General features: G+C 40.4%; 1 protein-coding gene across 5 annotated transcripts in view; it reads left to right on the forward strand.

Annotated features, from left to right (window-relative positions):
- Window positions 1–21,600, forward strand: part of CLUAP1 (clusterin associated protein 1) — a 68,630-nt gene that overhangs the window by 20,494 nt on the left and 26,536 nt on the right. For all 5 annotated transcript variants that reach the window (XM_037386319.1, XM_037386321.1, XM_037386322.1 and 2 more), the window contains 3 exons: window positions 1,298–1,381; window positions 3,429–3,562; window positions 4,705–4,846. In XM_037386319.1, coding sequence (XP_037242216.1) covers window positions 1,298–1,381; window positions 3,429–3,562; window positions 4,705–4,846 — 360 coding nt within the window. The remainder of the gene's footprint in view (window positions 1–1,297; window positions 1,382–3,428; window positions 3,563–4,704; window positions 4,847–21,600) is intronic.

Below are 21,600 nucleotides of genomic sequence, written 5' to 3' on the forward strand. Positions count from 1 at the left end.
TTTTCACTGAAATTAACTTTCTGTTGCTTGGAGCTTGTATTTCGGTGTGGACAGGGAGTGTTCACAAGCGCTTTAGGCAGTGTAAGCTGTCACTGCCACCAACAGATGTAACTCCTGTCACTCTCCCCAACATAATATTTCTTCTATTTCTTTTCTTGTGCCAGGAAAAAAAGCCTTCTTGCAGCATGTGGCAGGCTTATTCAGAGGACTGATCCAGTGGAGGAATAAGCTCAGCACAAAAATCATTTCTTGGCAGGATGAGCTCCCTGGCTGGGTTCACCATGCAACTCCCTGAACTTCATTTGGTAGGGAGGGAGCTAGGCTGCCTGTGCTGGTACTTACTTAGGCAATCTGGAGTGTCTGGCATGGTAGCTTAACAAAGTGATTGTATCTGCTTCCAGAATTCATCTTGTAGTAGGCTGGGTACAGCTTGTTGCAATGTGTTTAAAGCATTTTTAGATTCTTAGTCAGATGTTCTCTAGAGAGATGCTATTTCCATCTTTATCCACCTGTTACCAAATGGTTTGCCAACATAAGATGATTTTAAGGACATTGAGCTGCAAAAATCTCCCTCCTCTCCTCCCAGTAGCAAACAAGTAATGCAGTGTTTTCATTTAATGACCAGGTCAGTGTTGTAAGACATCATACAGACAGGTGCACACTAAATACCGATAAGCCCATCCCCAAAACTGCTGAGAGTGGAAGAGGTTATTTCATCCTTTGGAATATAAACAAGGATCACTTGGGTTTGTTTTTCTGAACCACTTATTTATCAAAATCAGAGAAGTCCATACATCTGCATCATCTGATTTTCATATGGGTTTTGGAGGCACTTGCTGCCTGTTGCAGCTGCCTGGCAGAGTTAGATGGGTTCATAGTGCTTGTTACTCCATAATTTTTGTGACACCATGCTCATCTACCTACACTATTGTTTTCACAGGTCATGGTGTAAAGGTGATGAAATCTTCTGTGCTATGTTGCATACCTTGCTCAACATGTAATAACCAGTGCAGTTTCCAAAGATCTGCATTCAAGAATACTTGCAGTTCAGACAATAGCACTTACTTTGTTTTGAAAAGATGCCTTAATTCCTCAGTGTTAATCTTTAGCCTCACTTAACTGACTTTTTCATCATCTCCTGTTCTTTAAATCATCTGAGCCTTGGTGAATAAACACTAAATCCTATTCCATTAATTATGCAGATGATCATGTCATTATTGCTTGACCACCCTCAGTTCTGCATATATCAGTTCCTTTGTATAGTGTTTAAATGTACTGGTATATTTTTATTTCATAGGAAGCAAGAACAGAATCTATTGCCAGACCTTTGGAGATAAATGAGGCTGAGAAGATGATGAAAGTTGCCATTGACTGTGTTCTGGTAAGCAAAATGGTATTTATTATATCATTCCTCTCCTGCAAGGATAACATAGCTCTTTTATCAGCAGGCTAGAGTTAAGAGTGCCAAAGCACCCATCACCTTCAGCTGGTGGACCGCTGCTGCACGTGGTTAGTTAATGGCTAATGTTGAACTTTAATGGCTAATGCAGACGTTGGTCTTTAGGTAACATCAAATGTTGAACAGAAGTTCATCCAGGCAGAGGTCAGGCTGTGATGACTCCTTGTGTCATGGTAATGAGTACGGTCACTGATGATCCTTATGGTTTATTTGGGAAATCTGCTGTGTTCAAAGTGAACAAGCATTTTAATTGAAACTGCTGGTTTTCCTGACAGAGTGAATGAGGTGTTGGCACATTGATGATGGTGAGCTGGCAGTCAGAAATCACAGCCTGCAGCAGAAAGGGTAAACTATGCTAGCAGCAGCACCTAGGAGAGCACATTAAGACCATTCTGCTGTCATTGTTGCACTGTGTAACTGCATTGGTTCAGTGTGCAGAAACATTCCTCCAGTAGGTGCATCAAAGAACTGCACTTGGCCTCTCTCGGGAGAAAACACATTTTAGTGATATTCCCTGCCTTTGATAGGAGCTCAGTGGTAACCCCAGAAGCTCTACAGGAGGGATAAAAATTGCCTAAAGCAGCACAGAAATCTCCATCCCATCTACATTGTCTAAGCCACGTAAACTTTGCAGTCAAGGCTGCAAGGGGTGTACTTGGTAACTCAGGATGTGCTGGTACCTCTGGAGTTGTGAAGTTGGGCTTGGGAAGCAGGATAGCTGGGCTGCCCAGGGAGGGAGAAGAACTGGTTCTGTGCTAATTGGTGCCATGCCAGTGCGTCGTTGTTAGTCTGGTTTTGGCAGACCTTTTGTCTGTCCCAGTCTCCACAACACTGTCCTTGCTCCAGTGCTTGGGTTCCTGTATTTCTGAACCATTTGCTGCACTCACAGCCACTGTGCAAGTATGGTGGTTAATTAAATCCTAGTGATTACTGTAAGTTATTTAAATGCAGACTGTATCCAGTCCAATTGTATAATTACAAGGAGTGGAGTTCCAGGTTTAAACAGCCAATGCATAATCAATAAATACTTCAAGCGATCTTTCCTTATGTTTCTGCTCTACTCAGTCTATATGAATTCTAAATGTGGTTAATATGCATTGTTATTCTGTGCAGTAGAGCTAATAAACTAACAGCAGCATAGTAGAGCAATTGGCTTCTTGGGAAACAGCAGTAATGCACCTCAGCTGGTTTAGTTCTGGACCAGTTAATGAAATGACCTATTATAGCTGAACAGCACCTGACAGTTACTGCTGGAATTTCAGCAAATGTGAAGCCCTCTCTCACTCAAAAGGCACTCACAGTTCCCTGAGCATGAGCACACTGAATGTCCTCAGCTCATTTTAATAAACTGGAATATTCACACTTTTCCCTTCTGGTTCCTGTGGCACATATTCTAATGTTCAGGATGCTTCCCAGATTTTGAAAAGATGCATAAAGCAAGACTTAGAAAAGGATGAAGATATTTGGATAGAGTAAGTTCTTTATAAAACAGACCATTATCTTAAAGAGGAAAAAAGAAAAAGATGGAAACTACAATTCCCTAAAATAGTACCAAAAATAATTGCATTTCTCATCTGAGTTTATCCAGATACTTACATGTCAGGACATGTCCTTATGTATCCTGTTAGATATTTTGGGGGACGCTTCTTCCTATCTTTTACTGCTTTTTTCCAGTGGGAAGGAAAAATAATGTTAATGCTCAGGGCGAGCTGTGGGGTTTTCTTCTTTCTTCTTTAAGAATGTCTGGAAAAAATCAGGTATTTTAAATTTGTAAATGCCCAGTTAGTTCACTATCCTCACCACAAAGAACTTTTTAATTTTCATTGCCTAGCCATTTTACGTTTTAGCTCATGGTTGTAATGTTGTTTGATAACGTGAGATGCGAGATTATATGGAACAATGTTCAGCATCTGAAAGAAAATTCTAATTATTTCAATGCAAGCCATGGTTCACCATCCTTCTCCTTTAGGAACAAGTCCAGAAGACTAAAGACATGTTGAGTAATGTGGCTTTGGATGAAGCCAATTTGGAAGCCAAGATTGAAAAACGAAAATTGGAACTGGAAAGAAGCCAGAAGAGGCTACAGACTCTACAAAGTGTTCGGTAAAGATTATGAACTGATTATCTACTGCATAAATGAGTGTTAGCATAAATGGTGGAACTGTGCATTGTTAATGCTTAGAGCAGCGAGGAGGGAGCCTGTAATGAGGCTGAGATGATGGCCTGTGGAAAACAGATTCTTTTCTCTGGAAATACCCAGTCTGGATTGTGACTGTTGATTTTTCATGTATTATAAATCAGAATTTCAGACTGTTAAAAATGGCCAGAATATTATTTGTTGGAGTTGCTTAATTCCTGCTTGAGCTGTACAAAATGGTCAGGTAGTATGTCTTTTCTTTTCCTTTGTCATTAAACATAGATTGTGTCAGGTAGTTCTCCTGAAAGCAGCAACTGGTACAAACATTCCCTCGGATCCCAGAGGCTTCTAGCGTTCTTGGCCACCAACAGAAAAAGTGCATTATGCATCTTTTTTTAGGATCAGTTCCTCTAGGCAGTGATACAGCCCGCTGTAAAATCAAGATCTTCAGGTTCACAGTTTGGGTTGATTTCTTGCCCTTAATTAAACTTCAGGTTTATACAATCTACAAGATCATGCTCTATTTTTGACCTAATATGGGGGAAAAGAAAAAAAAATAATTCAAAAAATGAGTCGTGGAAGGGATGACATTGATTCATATAGGCATTTTGATCAGTAACACTTTGGAGGAAGTGCACTGGGTAGGCGTGAATCATTGACAGCAGCAGTGTTCTTTGGGGTGCAACGGTTAGCTCTGTTGTATCGGGACATTGGCCCTTACTGGTGTCTAGTCTCAGCAGTTTTGTAGCAAATAAGTCTCCAGCCATGCTACAAGCTAGGTTTTTTAACTCATGGAACAGCAGGATAATTAAGTTAGATTTGCTTCTAAAGGGACCAAAATGTTGCCTTTCTGCCTGTTTGAAAGGAAACGGTAGTGGGTACACAATAACCTTTCCTTTGCTATATGTAATTTTTGCAGGATGGTTTAATGAGTTTTTGTGTCTTATGCTTTTAGTCTCTGAAGTAGTGTGGAACCTTAAAACAAAAGGTCCTTTTAGATTGGTTTAGTAGATGTGAAAAGGAAGCTGCAAAACCAAAAATGCTTCTTTCAGAATTCTGCATATACAGGTCAATATTTTGCTGATTAGTTTGTGCTTGTTCTCTCCAGTCCTGCTTTCATGGATGAGTATGAGAAGATTGAGGAGCAACTGCAGAAACAATACAGTAGTTACCTAGAAAAATTCCGTAATCTGACCTACATGGAGCAGCTCCTGGATGATCATCGACGGACAGAGCAAGAGATGTTTGAGGTAAGACAGCTTAGAAATGCTCAGCAAGACTGTATATCTTGTAGTTCTCAGCCTTACAACAGAAAATGTTTTAATAGCTTTTTGCCAAAGCATCACATTACACATTGTAGAGTCAGCTCTGAGTGACAGGCAGTCTACTGACAATTCAGTAAGTGTGACTGCTCTTGGACGAGCATAAAACAGCTTTATTTTTTGAGTTAGTGAAGTTAAACCAGTGTAGCGATGCCACTTTCCAGTCTCTGACTCCCCCGACTCATTTTCCGTTGATGTTTTTTGTTCATGAAGAATGCTTTCAACATTTCTAATCTTCCTTATTGTTATCATCTGCCAACAACTGTGTAAGGGTGCCTCAGCACAAGGCTCTTCAATTTCCTCGTAGTAGTCCTCTTCAATGAAAACAGCAAAGAGTATCAGTGGAAAGGTCTGATATACTGGAATCCTCTCTCACATAGACTTCAGCTTTGTTTGATGTAAATTCTTATTTCTGTTGACTTGCTGAATTGTATCGGCTCAGTGTAGTTCTGCATTTTGTATCCTGCTGGATAATCTGCATCTCTATCTTGTCTTGCTCCATGCTTTTCTTTTTTGTGTTTATTGGACTACAGCGCTTTCAGCCAACCTCTCATTCAGCTTCCTGTAGCTTCATGTTTTACTTGTTTGGCTTTTCGTCCTTCTCACAGTCATTACCCAGTGTATCTTCTGTTCTTCACTGAAAACATGTTTCAGTGAATGATCTCCCCTTGGACCTTAATACTGGTGGGTGTGCTATACCTTCAGTTAACCAATGCTTCCTCTTTCTGGATTGTCCTATCTTTCAAATGCAGATCATGTTTTATTTTGTCAACACAACTTACTCTTGTTCCTGGCAGAAATGTGGGAGAGCTGTGCATGATGTTCCTTCTGCCTAGCTATGACTGCCTGTTTTGCTTTTGCTGTGTCTCTATGTCTACTGATGTGAAAAAAAAGTCATTTGACCCCAAGTTTTTCAGTCTTCTCCTTTAAAGGACTCATACCTGTGTTTAGTTACAGTAAAATTTTGTGACCTGTGCTTCAGCTGCAAATAAGGCTCAGTAACTTTATAGTCCCCCTTCTCCTATTAGCTGTCTCTCTTGCATCTGTGAGATATCTTCTTGGAAAGCCTTGTTGTTCTAGAGAAGAATCCTTTCATGATTGCCCACACTCTGTTCCTGCATGTCTAAGCCACACAGTACAATGTACAGGTGCCTTCATAACCAGGCTTCAGGCTGTTCTGCAGTCTGGAGAAAATATGGTAATTTCCGTCACCTTTTGGATGTAGGAAAAGACATGCTGTGTTCTTTTGAGAAGCCTCAAATATTTTGCTGCATTATTTGCTTGAGGGATAAAATAACCTGTCTTTTAAGAAGATAACATGGGATTTTGACTTTTTAATCATTGTGAACCAATTTCCCATTAACCTCCCTTTTTATAAGCACTGTCTTTCTGGACGTTATTCCACGTATTTCTAATCTGTAGCCAGCTTGGTATTTTCATGTGTCTTGTTTTATAATGTTCTAGTTCTTCCCCACATCTCTGGCCAAAAAAAAATAAAAATGTCCTCAATTAAATCATAATCTTGAAATGAAGCCTACAATCTGATTTTTTCCCTTCTGTTCAAATGCCATAGAGACTTAATACCAAAAGTAGAAATGTTTTGAACAGAGCTACCTGAAACTTTTTATAAATTCATGCACGGAAGTTAGTAATGAGTTGGTGTACAGCTTGTTCAGGGGATTTTTGTTAAAAGATAATAAGACAAAGAAAAAACCTGTGCAATTCAGGGCTGTGGCTGTGCTTAGAATGTGGAGAACACTTTTTATTTTCCTTTGTCTCCTTCTTTCTCTGAGACACCTGGAAATCTACCCATATGGTTTGGCTTTTCATTTACTAGGATAATCACGTAACAGTGCTTCAGCATTGTACAAAATTAAAGAGTATTAAAGCTTGTGACAAAAAGATGTGGTTTTTCTCTGCACCCTTCTGTCACTTGTTGTATGCAGTCTGTATTAGCAGGCATCAGAACTGGCAACATTTTTAAGTTGCACCTTATGCTAAAAGCAAATTGTCATCAGGTCGTCTGCATTTGCAATGCGTTCTTGCCATGTCTGGTGGTCTGTGCTTCAGTGTCTCTTAACTATGGCCTCAAGTGATCCAGTTACTTGCTGAATCCTGTTTCTGTTAAATACTTTGTGTTAGCTTAAACCAGCATGAAGCTTACCTGTCAAGTCTGGTTCTATAACTTGAGCTTAACCTTGAAAGTACCCCGAGATCATTTTATTTCACTTCCTATATATTAGTCTGTTAATCTTTTCACTGAAGAGTGTTAGGGAAGACCAAAACTAAAAAGGGGGGGGGGGGGGAAATGCATTTTACAGTTGCTGTTCAGAACTGGATAGAGGACCATGGGGATCAAGAACAAAAAATTGAAGTATCTAAAAATACTTCAAATATTTAAAGGTTGAGACTCTAACCATCTCTTTGTGGGCAGCAATACAGTGGCTCAAGTAGCTGTGACTGCTTTGTTGTAGAAGCTGTTGCTTTGGTAGCAGAAGAGGCTTCGTGTGTATGTGTCTCTTAAGCCAGATTTTCAGGAGTGATGGAGTCCAAACTATTATTTGAAGTAATTATGAAATGTCAGTGCTCAAAATAAGGCTCCAGGACTTGGTAAGTGAAAGAAGATGAATGTGGGTCCCAACTGAGCCAAGAGACTTGCCTTGGCGCAAGTCCTATTTCCAAACCAGTGAGGCAATTATTTTATTTTCTATTTTTAAAAGATGGCACACTGTTTAATCCATTTCAGATTAGTCTCTTGCCAACCTGGAACACCAGAGTGTTTCTTGCACTTCTGTCAGTCTTGATCTGCTTTTCAGGTGATACTTCATCGACTTTGGCTACTTGTTGGTGAAGCAAAACTGTGGGTCGTTTATTACAAGCTTGGAAAAAAAAAAAGCAGTCTGCTCCAAAATGATGCTGCATGTTGTCCTAAAGTTTATCATCTTGTGTCTTTTTCAAAATCAACTGTGGAAAAAGTAACAAGGGTAATTACATTTAATCCATTTTAATACACACTCTCTCCAGCTGCCAAAAAACACTGAAAATGATGTTGATTTTTTCCAACCTTGATTTGTTTTTTGTTCCACCAAACAAATCTTAATTATCTTCTGTAGTAGAAGTGAGAGTCAATTCTTTTATCATTGGTGTGTATTTTGTTAAGTAGCTTGTCAGAGAAAAGCAACAGGAATGTAATTAGATTAATCCAGTCCTCCGTGTGCTGTTCAGTACTGAGGACTGATTTCCAGACCCCTTTTCTTGACTAGGTGCATGTTTTTAGGGGGAATTTTTGTTCTGATTGAGAGAATGTTGCTGAATAACAAGACTAATCTCTAGTGCAGTTAGACTTAGAGCTGTTTCGGTACCCTGCTGACGTTGCACAGCTAATGACCTGGACCAGAGTGCGTTTCCTAATTAGAAAAGTGATTTAAAGATTGTACCCAAGCACACGGTTTTAATTAAGTAACATTGAGCAGCTGAAGCACTCCAGCCTCTCCAGACTGCAGTGCTGGTGGTTTGTGTGGATTTTTTTTGTTTGTTCTTTCATGTGGTAGGTGCACAGGGCGCTCCTCTCCATGCAACTGTAGCTCCTGTTGTTTTGAGCTTGCTGTTCCCTTTTCCTCTCTGTGTCCGTAATAATATGGAGCAGTGGTTGGTGAGCAATTGGCAGGAGTCTCCTGCCAGGTGCTGGGCTGAGAAATCTCTCTCTCTGTTAAAACAAACTTAAAGGCTTGGTTTTGAGTCTGAACTGAATGAATTGCAAGAACTAAACAGTTAATTGATGATGAAATTACCACCTGCAAAGCACCTGCCTGTTTGATGTGGGAGCCCTTTGAAATGTATGAAAAATACGAAATCATTTTTCTGTTATCAACTCTCATTTGTGGAGATGTCAGAAGTCCTCACATGACTCCTCCTTTGAGTGAGTTTCTCACACTTACTGACAAACTGTCATGCGCTACTTATTATCGGATCTGAGGAATTTAAACAAGGGCCTTTTGTCTTTGCAGTTTCCTTAGCCTTTTCTCATTTTCAGCCACTTCGTTTATTCTGTTTCTGTTCTCTTGTGCTGCTCGTGGACTTAATCCATCTTCTTGCATTTCTGTGCAGAAGCAGGGATTTATGTGCCATGTCTCCTCAAAGATTTGTCCTCATTTCTCTACTTTGTAAAATATTCAGGCTTCATTAATTTTTATCCTGTTTTTAAGATGGAATTGTTTCTCATGTTTAGACATGAAAGCTATTAGAACTTTGGATGCCCTAAAAATCAGTTTTAGGGTTTTTCAGATTTGGGGGTTGAAATTTTCTATAGACTATACATGAATGCCTCTCTTAAAGGACAACGCAGGCTAATGCAGTTCAAAAAGGTGGTTTTGAAGCTGGCTTGTGTAATGCCAGAGTAACTTGGCAATATCCTTTAGCATTTGCCTTTTCTCTAGACACAATATGCTTATTCTTTGTTGTGCTTCTCAGAGGACATCTCTGAAGTACTTTCTTTTTTCAGCTACTTTCACCTAAGGTATTTTAAGACTGTTTTGTGCTAGTGCTGTGAAATCTCAACTAGGGAATACCATGGAGTGGTGGGCACATAGAAGAGGTTGTTCTAAGCCACGCAGTCATTATCTTTGGTTTGGGATTGCTTAAACTGTTTTTCTTTTCATTATTATGATATTATCTATCAGTACACTATCAGTAACCAGTCCATCATGATTAAGCAAAGAAAAGCCACATAAACAGACTGTAACATAAACATAATTGTGACTTTCCCTTTGCGACCCACTCTGCCCCAATAAAATCCCTTCTTCATTAAACTTATATGGGGTTTTTATCAGAGCTGCATACCTGAAGCAGGCGCTTTATTCTGAATATGCATTTAATAGGGATATCTGACTTCTGCTGCACTGTGAGATACTCCTTGGTTCTGCTGCTTTTCATGTCTTTTTGCATTGAGCTGTCCCACATGAAATATTAAATCTAAACATTCCCATTGCAATGTCTTCTTGCTGAAATAGCCAGACAGAAGGTTAATATGAGAAGCCGTTGGTTACAGTCTTTAATTTTCTAGCTAATGTGCATTTGAATTATGACTGGTAACATTTTTATAGGTACCAGGAGAGCACTCCTGGTCCAGTGTTGCTGAATTATGTTGAATATCAGATGTAAAAGTAAGCACAGGCATCTTAATTGTTGATTGCTTCTATTTTGCCATTTAGTCTGGTGTACAAGTATGGCGTTATTGGTGCACTGAGACACACAAATCCCATAATGGAAAAATGTGGGGAAAGAATAGAGGAGGAGGAAGGGAATGCATAGGGAGACAGTAGGGGCAATGAAGCACAGGAGAAAAGAACAAGGAAATTGGTGGCCTGAGAAATGATGGTCACCCAAAGGAGAAGATGGAGATAGAGAACATGTAGGAGGGCATGTGAAAAGCATGGTAGAAAAGATGGAAGGGTTGCTATGTGCATTCATTCTACTGAAGCAAAAATCTGCAATCCCCTGCCAATACCACAGTGACTAGATCTAGACTCTCAAAGGTACCTCTAAATGCCCTGAAGTACTTGGGTGCTTTATTATATATACTCTCTAAGCTCCTGGTGCTTTATTGATACAGTCTCCTGTTAAAAGCTATAGGAAAACTTTCTGGGAAATGAAAACAATTGAGATCAGCTGAATTGATCTCAATCAGATCAACCAACTCAGTGCTTGAATATCCACTCAGGATCATCAAGATTATCCAGACAGCTGATGTGCCAGGTGGGTGAACAAACTTGTCCTAGGATCCCAAATTTGGGGTCATTTGACTCACAGCTTCAAGTTCTTAATGTCTGACAGACTCTAGAACTTATTTTTTCACAGACCTAGAGATCAAACAAGAAATTATTAAAACTCTAATCATCACTTGTAGGCTTTTCTGAGCAATGAAAACATTCATATCCTGCCTTCAGCAGCCCATGAACTCCTTAGCAGAAGAGGTGAAGAGGTTCCTTGTGCATCAGGGCTCTGTGCTATGCCTGGGTATAAACCCCCTACATAGGCTACTCAGTATGGTTCATTCTTGCTGCTATTGTAAAATTGTGCTAATTCTGTTGTATATTAAATGCTCTGCAGTTGGGGAAAGAACTCGGGGAGAGTATCTACTCAGTTTTGCAGTGTACGAAGTCAGGGTGAGTTTGTCAGTTGCTTCTGTGAAGTATGAGATGTAATGACTCTCATCAGTGGTGTAGCTTGGAAACCCATAAATGCTTTTCACAAATAGAAATCAGACAGTCTGATCTCTAATACTTTTAGATCTTAGGTTGCCTGACTGAATTTCTTCTGCAGCAATTCTACTCCAGAAGAAACACTGCGTAAAAACAATCTTTATTTACCGCATTTTGAATGTACTCCCTTTTAGGTTTTAAGCATTCTCTTTATCCAGTTGTATTTGGTAAGAAGATAGAGTAAGTGGATTGTTCATCTTATAGTCTTTCTGCCTTCCCTGTCAGCCTGCATTACGCTTTTGAATATTCCCAACTACTTTAGATGTGTGAATTATGTAACAGAAATCTAGCTTGACATTCACTCAGAATAGGAAACAGTCAGATCACTTGAAGCAACTCTGATCAAGCAGATCAATTTTTTCTCCCCCATGGATCAACACATAAAAATCATTATAAGAAACCTTTTAATAGGTGATTAGAAACCAAGGACTTGATCAAAAGAAAAAGTTAAAATAACTCTTATTTTGGGGCTGATGTTTTGCAAGTGGTTTGCACCAAATGACCTAAGTAGGTAATGTTAAAATGACGTGTATGAAATTTAGGAGGTTTATGCTCTGCTACTGGTACTTAGCTGCAGAGAAAAGTAGCTATGAGACTAGCATTTTGATTCGCACAGCCGTGCATAATCTCATAATGTGCAAAACAGTAAGGTTTGAGGTTTTAAATGTTTAAAAAGTAAAATAATTTTTGGGTTTCTGGCTGTGTAGAAACAATGTCTAGTTCAGTGCTGTGAAATGTGAAAATTAAATACTATGCACGTATGAACAGTAGACCTCTTGGACAGGTGTCCTGGCAGAACCCTTGTCTAACACCCACCTATAGCCCAGGCTGCAGTGCGAGTTACTGCACCTTGCACAGTCATTGCCCTCTCCTCTGAGAGCTCCAGAATACTGTCGGGATTCTTTGAAGATGATTCTGATATTGAGATAACCAGTGGGCCAAATTGTGAGCCATACCATTTCAGAAGCATTGCAGCAGGGTCAAACATCAGGACTAAGGAAAAGTAAGAAATCCTAGGGCAAGCAGTATACCTTTCTGCCTGGGAATTGAGAGTCACATTTGTTTTGCTAGAAATCCATTTACATTCTCATTTGGGCTTACCTTGAGCTCGATGTAGTTCTGAAATCAACGGAAATCTCCATTTTAGGCCACTACATTCTGAGACTCTCCTTTTTAAAAATTTGTTGACTTGGAGGGCTATATGCCTGCCTCCTACTCAAGCTTTGTTGCATCTTTGAGAGGACTGAAGACAAACCTGACCTGGTCAGAGCCTGGCCTGTTAAGCAGGGTCTAACTCATTTTGGCAGTGCTGCATTCACCTCAAATACCTGCTAGTGGCCACGTTTTAACAAGAAACAAGGGCTTCATATATAGCATCCTGCAGCTCAGTTCCTGCTCGGCCACAAAGATTTTTAAACCAACAGCTCCTGGTTTTTAATCTGTAGAGTAGGCTGGAATGAAGCTATCCTGTATCCTACTACTTGAGCTGAGTGGTTAGAAGAATCACGGAATGGTCGAGGTTGGAAGAGACCTCTGGGAATCATCTAGTCCAACCGCCTGCTGAAGCAGGGTCTCCTAGAGCCGGTTGCACAGAATCACATCCAGGCAGGTTTTGAATGTCTCCAGAGAAGGAGACTGCACAGCCTCTCTGGGCACCCTATTCCAGGACTCTGTCACCTTCACAGTAAAGTTTTTTCTTCATATTCAGATGGAATTTCCTGTGTTGCAGTTCGGATTTCTTGCAGAAGAACACAGAGTGATTTAAACTAGAAAGAAGGATGTGTCAGGTGAAACCTGATGCTGGTTGTGCAGAGGTTTTGTGTTAAAGGATCATAGCCTGATGCATGTGAACAGTCCTAGAAACAGTGCTTGCTATCCCCTTTCAAAAGAGAGATTTGTCTGCACCATTACTTTATCTTTACTTTCTTCTACTCTAACCCACCACAATGAGGTATTTAAAAATAGTTTTATCCTAGTCTTTTAAGCTAGTAGCTAGAGCACTGTCCTGGTGAGCAGGAACTAGGAGTACAAGTGTTTTCAAGCCAGAGAAATCATAAAAACCAGGTCTCTAATTCCTGTGCTAGGGCTCTAACAAAAGACTGTTAGGAAGGGGCTTGCTGGTGCTGCCTCTTGATTTGGGATTTGACTGGTGGGAAATAAGAAATAAAGTGAAGTGTGTGTCAGCCCCCTGTTGAAGAGATTCTTTGGTATAAGAAACATGGGCTGTATTGGAGGTAATTGATCTCAAGATGGAAGGCAACAGATTCCATTATCAATTCCTGGAACCATGAAATTCACCAAGAAAACTACTCTTTAATAAATTCTCTCCTTGAAAAGAGCCAATAATCCCGACAAGGGTTTGTGCTATCAGTGACACAGGGAGAGGATAATTCTGATATTAGATTCTAGCAGTGATGTGGCAGTGACTGCTTTATGGTGGTGAACAAGACACAGCTGTGACTACTAACTTCCAATCAATATTAATTTGGATGATAATTTCTTCAGTCACTGCAAACTGACCTCAGGTTTACATTACAGAATTGTACATTAATTCAAATAAATCCCATATCCAACCAATATTGCTTGTAAGCTTGATACAATAAAAATGGAAGACATGAAGTGAATGCTCAATGAGCTGTTATTGAGTTACTATAATTCATACCTTCCACAAAAGCAAATAGGAAAATGGAGAGGACTTGTCATTATGGTAAACTTGCATTGTATCTAATGATGAATAAATTTGATTCACAGGTTAAAGTCCATCCTCTGTCATGTGATTTTAGGCAGTAGTGAATTCCTGCGTTTTTTTGCTGACTTGAAGCTTCTTGTATGAAAGTACTTTAACTGGAAAATTCTGAGCAGAAAGTGTTAGTCTGGGTCTTTTTTTTGTTGTTGTTGCTTCTTTTTTTCTTCATTCTGTTTAGATTTCTCTCAGTGCTGGCAGATGATTTAAAGGCCTGTGATCTCAACTAGCCTTGTGTTGCAATCTCTGTCAGTGCCTTATCAATGCTTTTGTCTTCTGTCTCTTCACCATCCTCCATCCTCTCGAGCCATGCCCTGTCGTAAATGGTCACGTAAATCCTCAGCGGTGTGCTCAGTGCTGTGTTTCCTCTAATGTTTCCTTAGCTCTGACCTGTGGTTCCTGTATGGTTCAAGAGTATTTCTTACATCCCCTTGGGACCTTTGACTTCAAGCCTTTAGCCAGCTTTATTGAATCTGTATCTTGCTGAATCTGAAAGGAAAACCTTAACCTAGTGTAATCATGCTAGATGTGCCTGTAGGCAGGATTCCTGTGCTGCTTTAACCAACCGAAACAGGCGTTTATGGTGGTGCTTGTTTTGGTGAATCATGACAGCACAAAACTCCTTGCGCTCAAAATGACCCAATTTATGTGAATAATGAGGCAGCTCTTGTCGGTGGTGCAGCAAAGCATGCTGTAGGAGCTGTGTTGAGAAAGCAGTTCAGCAGAAGCATTTGGTATATGTTGTCTGGTTTTTTGGAAAGGCTTCTCCATATTTATGGTGCCTTTTTCTCGTTGCTGTTGAGCAAATGGAGCTAGTCAAGGGAAAAGGTACATCAGTCTGAAAAGAAGTGATCCATACTGTGCAAAATGCACATGAAGGTGTGGGGAGAGCTGGCTGGCCCAAGAAGTAATGGAAATAGGGGGCATGTGTGCATGCAAGAAGGGATCCTAATCATCAGAGCTTCGGAAAGAGGGAGGAGCGGTGGGTCATGGAGTAAAGGAAGATTTGAAGCCTTGTTGACTCCGGAATTGGCAGAGCTCATAATGAAGGGGATGAGGTTGCACAGAGCTGGACTGGTATCCTTTCTGTGAGCTTTCATGTAGCTTATGTCAAATTCCTTGAATTGCCATGCATCCTAATATATAGCCCAAAACAAGTAGAGTACAGCAGTGGAGAGGAGTATTTGAGGTGGAAAGTTTTGGGTGGGTTTGTTGGTTTATTTTAATAGAAAACCAGTCAAAATACCTAAATAACTTTTAAACCTGCTTTCTTGGTCACTGATTCACCGATTAATTCTTTTCAAAGCAAAGTTTGCTATAGCATCAGACAACATTGCTCAAGATTTTGTCCAGCCCAGTCTTGAAAGCCTCCAAGGACAGAGACTGTGCAGCCTCTTTGGGCAAGCTGTTCGCTATTCCACTGTTCTAAGGAAAAACGTGTAATGTGTAGTCACAGAAAAAAGTGGACTAACCTGTGCAGAAAGCTTTTATATTGCATCAAAAGTTGCTCAAGAAACATGCTACTAGGAGACTTACTTATTTACTGTATGAGAATGAGGGCAAAGCTGCAGAGAGATGCAAAGAGAGTTCATACAAAGCATTAGTATGACATCCTAGTCTATAGGCAGGTCAGAAACCCCATTCCATAGTGCAAAAATAAACAATTAGCGTGCTAGAATTTGTCCCTCTGAGCTCATTTGCTCTTTCTGTTTAGTTCCTTCCTTTTGAGTTCCCAAAGGGAAGGTATTAATGTCTAGGTGAGACCTTCATGCATGGTCTGCTTCTTCAAGAGGAACAGTAACTGCTCTGCCTTAAGTCTCAGGACGCTACCTCGCAACTTCATGTTAAGTGTGCTGTTCACTTCAACTCCAATTTATCTACTTTGCAAAGTGGTTATTGCAGCATTTGAGCTGGATGTGCTGAAGTCAGAACTTGCGAAGTTCTTTTGGAATCTGTAGAAAAAAGTGTATGAGATGCATATTAAACCAATCTAATTTTAAAATACTTGTTGAGGATTGCGTTACATCCTGTTACCTTAAGCGCGTTTTTTGAGTACACGTCACTGTCTGGTTTTGTGTAGCCTGAGCACAGTATCATTAAGAGCCGCTGCCTTAGAATAGGGTCATTGTAGGTACCCTAAGCCATAAATTGCATCTTTTCCTGTCTCTGCCTTCTGCTACTCACATGACCCCATGCAAAGGCTCAGCTGGGCACCCTGTTCCTTTCTCCTTTTTCCCACAGATCCCCGATAGCAGTTACCTTCCTAAAGACTATTCCCTAAAACAAAATCACCGTAAGAGCCCATGCTAGATTTATTTTTTTTTACTATGATAGCTTTCCTTTATGATTCATTTCATTTACACTAGAAAACATTTTAGCTTTTCTCCTAATTTTTATGATTGCATGAATGAAGTTAAGTTAATTAACATGCTTTTCCTTAAGAAGATAGACCTTTCAATAAACTTTGGAGGTATTTTTGTGACTTCTGTTGATGGAAGTGCACTTCAGTAGTTATCTAACGGAGCTAATTGTTAATTTTGGTTAATGTGATCACTGGAGTTGGTGTGTCACAATTTCTTGGGGGAGGATGATATGTTCTGTGGCACCTGTGTACTTTGAATGGACCAACATGAGCGCTCTTTGGTCTCTATCTACTGAGCCTGCCAAGTTGGATTTGGTGTTTCACTTGGATAAGTGCTATTCTGTCAGCTTGACTAATATTTTGCCCCATTTATTGAAGTACTTTTACTGTATCTAGTACAGTACTCTTAGTGAACAATTCTTCCACAAGAAGCAGCAAAATGCAAGGTTAGCAGGGCTTAAAGCAGGAAAAGAATAACCTAGAAAGACAGAGTCACATTGTGAAGTAGTGTAAGTTTTGCAATTTTTCAAAATAATTTGATTCTTCTGAAAATAGATATCAATGACAGGTAATGTTTAGCGGGGGCAGAAGAAGTTTCAACATTAGAGAAACCCAGCTTTTTCTGAAGAAGGAAAATGAATCAAATTATTAATTTAAAATAATGACACTACAGCAGAGATTAATCCAGTCTCCTTCAACTGGCAGTGGTGGTGCCAGTATTATGATAACAGTTGATGAATTTCTGGTATCAGTTAAGTGTATAAAATACTCAAGTATGCTTTAGATGTGTTTCAGTGGAAATTATTACTGCAAAATTACTATTAATGATGAGAGGCAATAACTGTTTCAGCACATTGAAGGGAGGGGAAAAATGGGAGTAATGAGAATAAGGAGACAGATGGTCTTATAATAGGTGTTGATGATTTTCAATTCATTAAATGTGTGTTCATCCACTGGAAGGATGACCTCTATAAAAGTTTAAATGGCCAGTGGTGATGGCTTTCAGATGCTCCTCAGGCCAGGCCAAAATGGCAAGGATGCATAAATGTCTGTAAAAGCTAAGTATTCATTAGCATGAACATTAATGAGGGATCCAGAGAATCTGCTAGAACAAGGTCATGTTTTCTTTTCTGGGGCAGAACTCTATTTGGAGCAGCATTTGTTTGAAGACCACATTCTCTAAAGCACTGTACTTCACCTAATACTGGGGGTTTGAGGGAGTCTGCTGCTTCTGTGTTCGTCAGAGAGCTCTGTCACAGAGACAGCACTTCATAATTACTGAGGTGGTGTCATCAGGTAAAGAAGAATAACCTCTAGATGCAAAATCTATCTCAGTGCCAGAAAGCCAGAGTCCCACTTTGTTGCTGGCTCTAAGTAGCTGCAAGCCAGCTTCTCTGTGGTTCTACACTGTTTAGTGTGTGCAACGTCATGTGATATGGAAAGGAAATCTTTAATTTTAAGTTTTGGTAACTTTTGTAGGAAAACAAAAGTCCCAGTCAAAAGACTGTAGACAAGAGATGGGAAACCAAAAGACCACTCTGGTCATATTGCCAGCTGTGACTTGGTTTTGTCTTTTTTACTGAAGTGGGATGGTCTGTTAACAATAAGCATTTAAAAGTTCAAGGTTAAAATGAATATTAGTTTATGCAGTGTGATCTGTGTTGTTTCATAGGTCAGCAGTTTGACTTCTGATCCTTAACCACCAACTCTCAAAGGGCTCATCACCTATCAGAAGGCAATGTTCCGCACATTCAGAATGCTTTGCAGAGGGAGCAACCCCTCCTCATCTCCCAGCCTGTCCTTTCTAGAGCACCTATATTCACCTAGTGCAATCGTCCAAACATGAAAGCTGTCTCACCACATTTCTGTAATCCTGATGGGATCAAAGCTATGCACCTATGCATCTTCTAACTCCCCCTGTTTTGTTTCCTGATTGTATGTACTTGTGTTGGGGCATTTGAGTGGGATCCCACTTGCGCTGCCATCACACGGAACATACCAGAGCTTCCCCTTCACTGTTCACAGTGCCCCTGTTTCTGGTCAGGCTATCACTATCATCATTATTCCCTGACAGACCTAGTCTGAAGCCCTCCTCATAGGTTAGTGAGCCTGTTGGTAAAGAGTCTTCTGTCCCACTTTTTCAGATAGATCTTCTCTCTTTCCCATAATCTTCATTCCTCAACAGAATAAAAAGGAACAAACCCCATAGCATTGCAGTCACTTTTAGTCAGGCATAACTATAGCCATGTTCCAATTCAAATAATAAAACTGGACGGGAATGTAGAGCGAGGTATTTAGTAGTAGTTCAGCATGATAGGAAGTGTCATCTACTATTCTTTAAGAACAGTTCCAGGTTAGTTGGTACCTCATGCTATCGTGAACCTTAGCTGTGCAACCTCAGTGATGTGTTCACTTACCTTTCTGTTGTAGCTAGCAGGCTTCCTCTTATTAAAAGTGCTGTCACATTCTCTGTTCAGGCACTGCACAATTTCTCCTCTTCCTTATATCTCACCCCTGCTGAATGAGTGGCAACACTCTATTATGAAAAACAAATGTCATTGTGTGCGTGTACCAAGAGCTATTCTCAGCCGCTTTGTTCTATAACAAAGCAAGAAGCAGCTGCTGAGATTAATAGGCAAGGTGAAGATGAGGTGGTTCAATCCATCATCAAAATGGTTCGCTTTAAGTGTACTATAGAGCAATAGGTTTACTGCTATTCTCTGGCAAATCACAAGGAAAAAAAAAACCGCAGAAGGAAACATTGTTTTCCCTTACTAAGATGAAAAGGTTATACATAGAGCATAGATTTCTGGGATTGGGATGATGCCTGAGAACAGAAGGCATAGCCTAGGCAAAAATTAAAATGCCAGCATCCAAACAAAAAAAGAGCGAGCTGCAATTGTCCCATTCTTCTATACCTACCCCCTTCCTATTTTTCCCCACTTCTTTCCCTTTTCTTTCTCCTTAGTGGTAACCATGTTGTCTGGCAGCTGGCTGCAGGGCACAGATTCTTTATATTCAAAATCCTGGTACTGTTTTCTGCACAACCTTCCCAACAGAAGTTTGAGTTTAACTTAGAAACAGCTGACATGTTTCAAATGATCATATACTGCGTCATTTTATTCTTTCTGATCTTGAGCCTTTTAGACTTGCTGCTTTGCAATCTGCAGGGGCAGAGTTGTCTTCTATCTCCTGATTTCAGCAGCTTGATGTTATTAAGCCAATACTTAGCAGCATTAGGGGTATCGTAAGGGACTGGCAGGCAAGAAACCATGTGGCTTATTGAAATCCTGGATCGCTTGCCTCAAGGCAAGCACCGGGTCAGTGGCAGAGCTAGTTGTCTGTGAGGCTGCTGCTGGAGAATATTCTCCATGGTGGTATATTGGCCTCTGATTAAAAACAAAAAAGCCCCAACCAATCTCCCCCATCCCAGACCCTGCACAAGGTTGTGTGTAGTTTGCATGTCGTTGTAATTGCATGCTGTTCAGTAATCTTTCTCTTAAAGAAATTAGAAAGCATAGTCAATAAATGAAAAAGCATTTCTCAGGCTCTGCTTTTCCATAGTTTTCTGTAAAAAAATATTTTCAGAGTCAGCTTCCATTTACCCTGCTGCAGGAACTCACAATTGACGTTTTATTTGTCTGAAGAGCAATAGGTTAGATTATATTAAAACATTCTGCCAAACAGCCATGTGTTTTGTTCTATTGCTGTTTGGAATGCCAAAGACTTTCATAGTCAGATGTGAGATGGAAAGCCATCTGCCTTGCCAATTAAAGTAGACTGAGATACAGAATATCTGTATTGTTCTCGTTCAGACTCTGTTCTGCAAAAAATATACATTTGTCTTTAGTGCATTCAGTGTGCTGTAGAAGACCGGTAACTTTCTTGCTGAATTGGGCATGAAAAAAGCACAGTTGATTGTAAACATAGGTGAAACTTACTTGTTTTAAAAGCCTTTGTTTGTCCTAGTATTTCAACAAAAGTATTCTTTATTTCCTGTTGCTGCTGTCTCTGTATAGACCGTTTGCTTCTGTGTCACAATATAAGGTGCCTGCTGAGGGAGGCTGGTGACATGACAGGTGACTAAGGTGAACTGAGCCCTGATTCTAAAAGACATGAATAAGTTACTAGGAATGAAAAATAGTTCTGACTTGATATAAGGAAACTTTTTCACCATTTGGATAGTCAGGTATTGGAACAGGTTGCCCAGACAAGTTGATAGGTCTCTCTCTCCTTGGATGTTTTTAAGATCCAACGAGCTCAAGCCCTGAGCCACTCTGGTCTGATCCTTCTTCAAGCAGAAGGTTGGGCTGGTGGCTTCTGAAGGTCCCTTGGAGCTGGGGTTGTTCTAAGCATTAGCAACACAGTCCTGCCTTGCTGCCCATTTCACTAAGCTGTCTGCTTTGAGTTTGCAAAGTGATTGATTTGATTACTCATTGAAGGGCAGATTTACACCTAGAAAACGCTGCATAATGTATGAGAGAGAGAAGGAAAAGTTCCATCTCTGCCTCTAAAGCAGGATTTTCAGCCTCAGTGATCTCTGCTGTCCTGAAAGGTCTGGGAGCTCCCTCTGACAGGGCAGGTTGGGTCTGGGTTGTGCTAATTGGCACTTTAATTGCATTAATTTGATACTGTGATTCCACAGTGTATGCGGCCACTTTAATTTGGGTAAAGTTTACTTGTAGAGTAAGATACATGCAGCGTTTGCCTGCAGCATTTCAGCCTTGTTTGTTTACTGGAGAGACTGAACAGGGCACCTAAATGTTGGCTCCGGCTCGTACAGCATCCCGAGGTGCCCAGGCTGTTCCCTGCAGGTGCTTCACGAGGTCAAGGCTACACCTCTTGTTTCATGGAGCTGTCACTCTGCCACTCCGCGCAGAAAGCTGGACTGTTGTCCTGTGTGGAGTGCTAGTCCGTTGTACGACGTGTATGTGTTGAAAGAGTATCTATGGTGTTACGGTCCGTCACGCCCTTAGCTTCTCTCCCTTGTCACATTTGAGAAGCCCTGGGTCACACAGAGGTGGCCAGCCTAAAACAGAACAGCATCTCTGATCAGCATGGTCTTGTTTTCACTGAGCTGATATAAATCGTGGCTGTTAAGTGTGAATAATGTGAAGTGTGGGGAGTGGTGTCTGCAGTGAAGGTGGAAGCCGCTGAGGCCAAAAGCTGCAGCCTGATGACAGCAGTCATTAAAAGCAGCAGGTAGAAAGAGAAGCTGAAGCTACCACTGACTCCGCTGTTTATAAGTTGTCATTGGTTTTACACCCAAAATCTTAAACCAATAAAGCTGTTATAATTCTTTCACTAATTTAACAGA

The sequence above is a fragment of the Falco rusticolus genome, chromosome 4, assembly GCF_015220075.1.
Source record: "Falco rusticolus isolate bFalRus1 chromosome 4, bFalRus1.pri, whole genome shotgun sequence".
NCBI classification, from domain to species: Eukaryota; Metazoa; Chordata; class Aves; order Falconiformes; family Falconidae; genus Falco; species Falco rusticolus.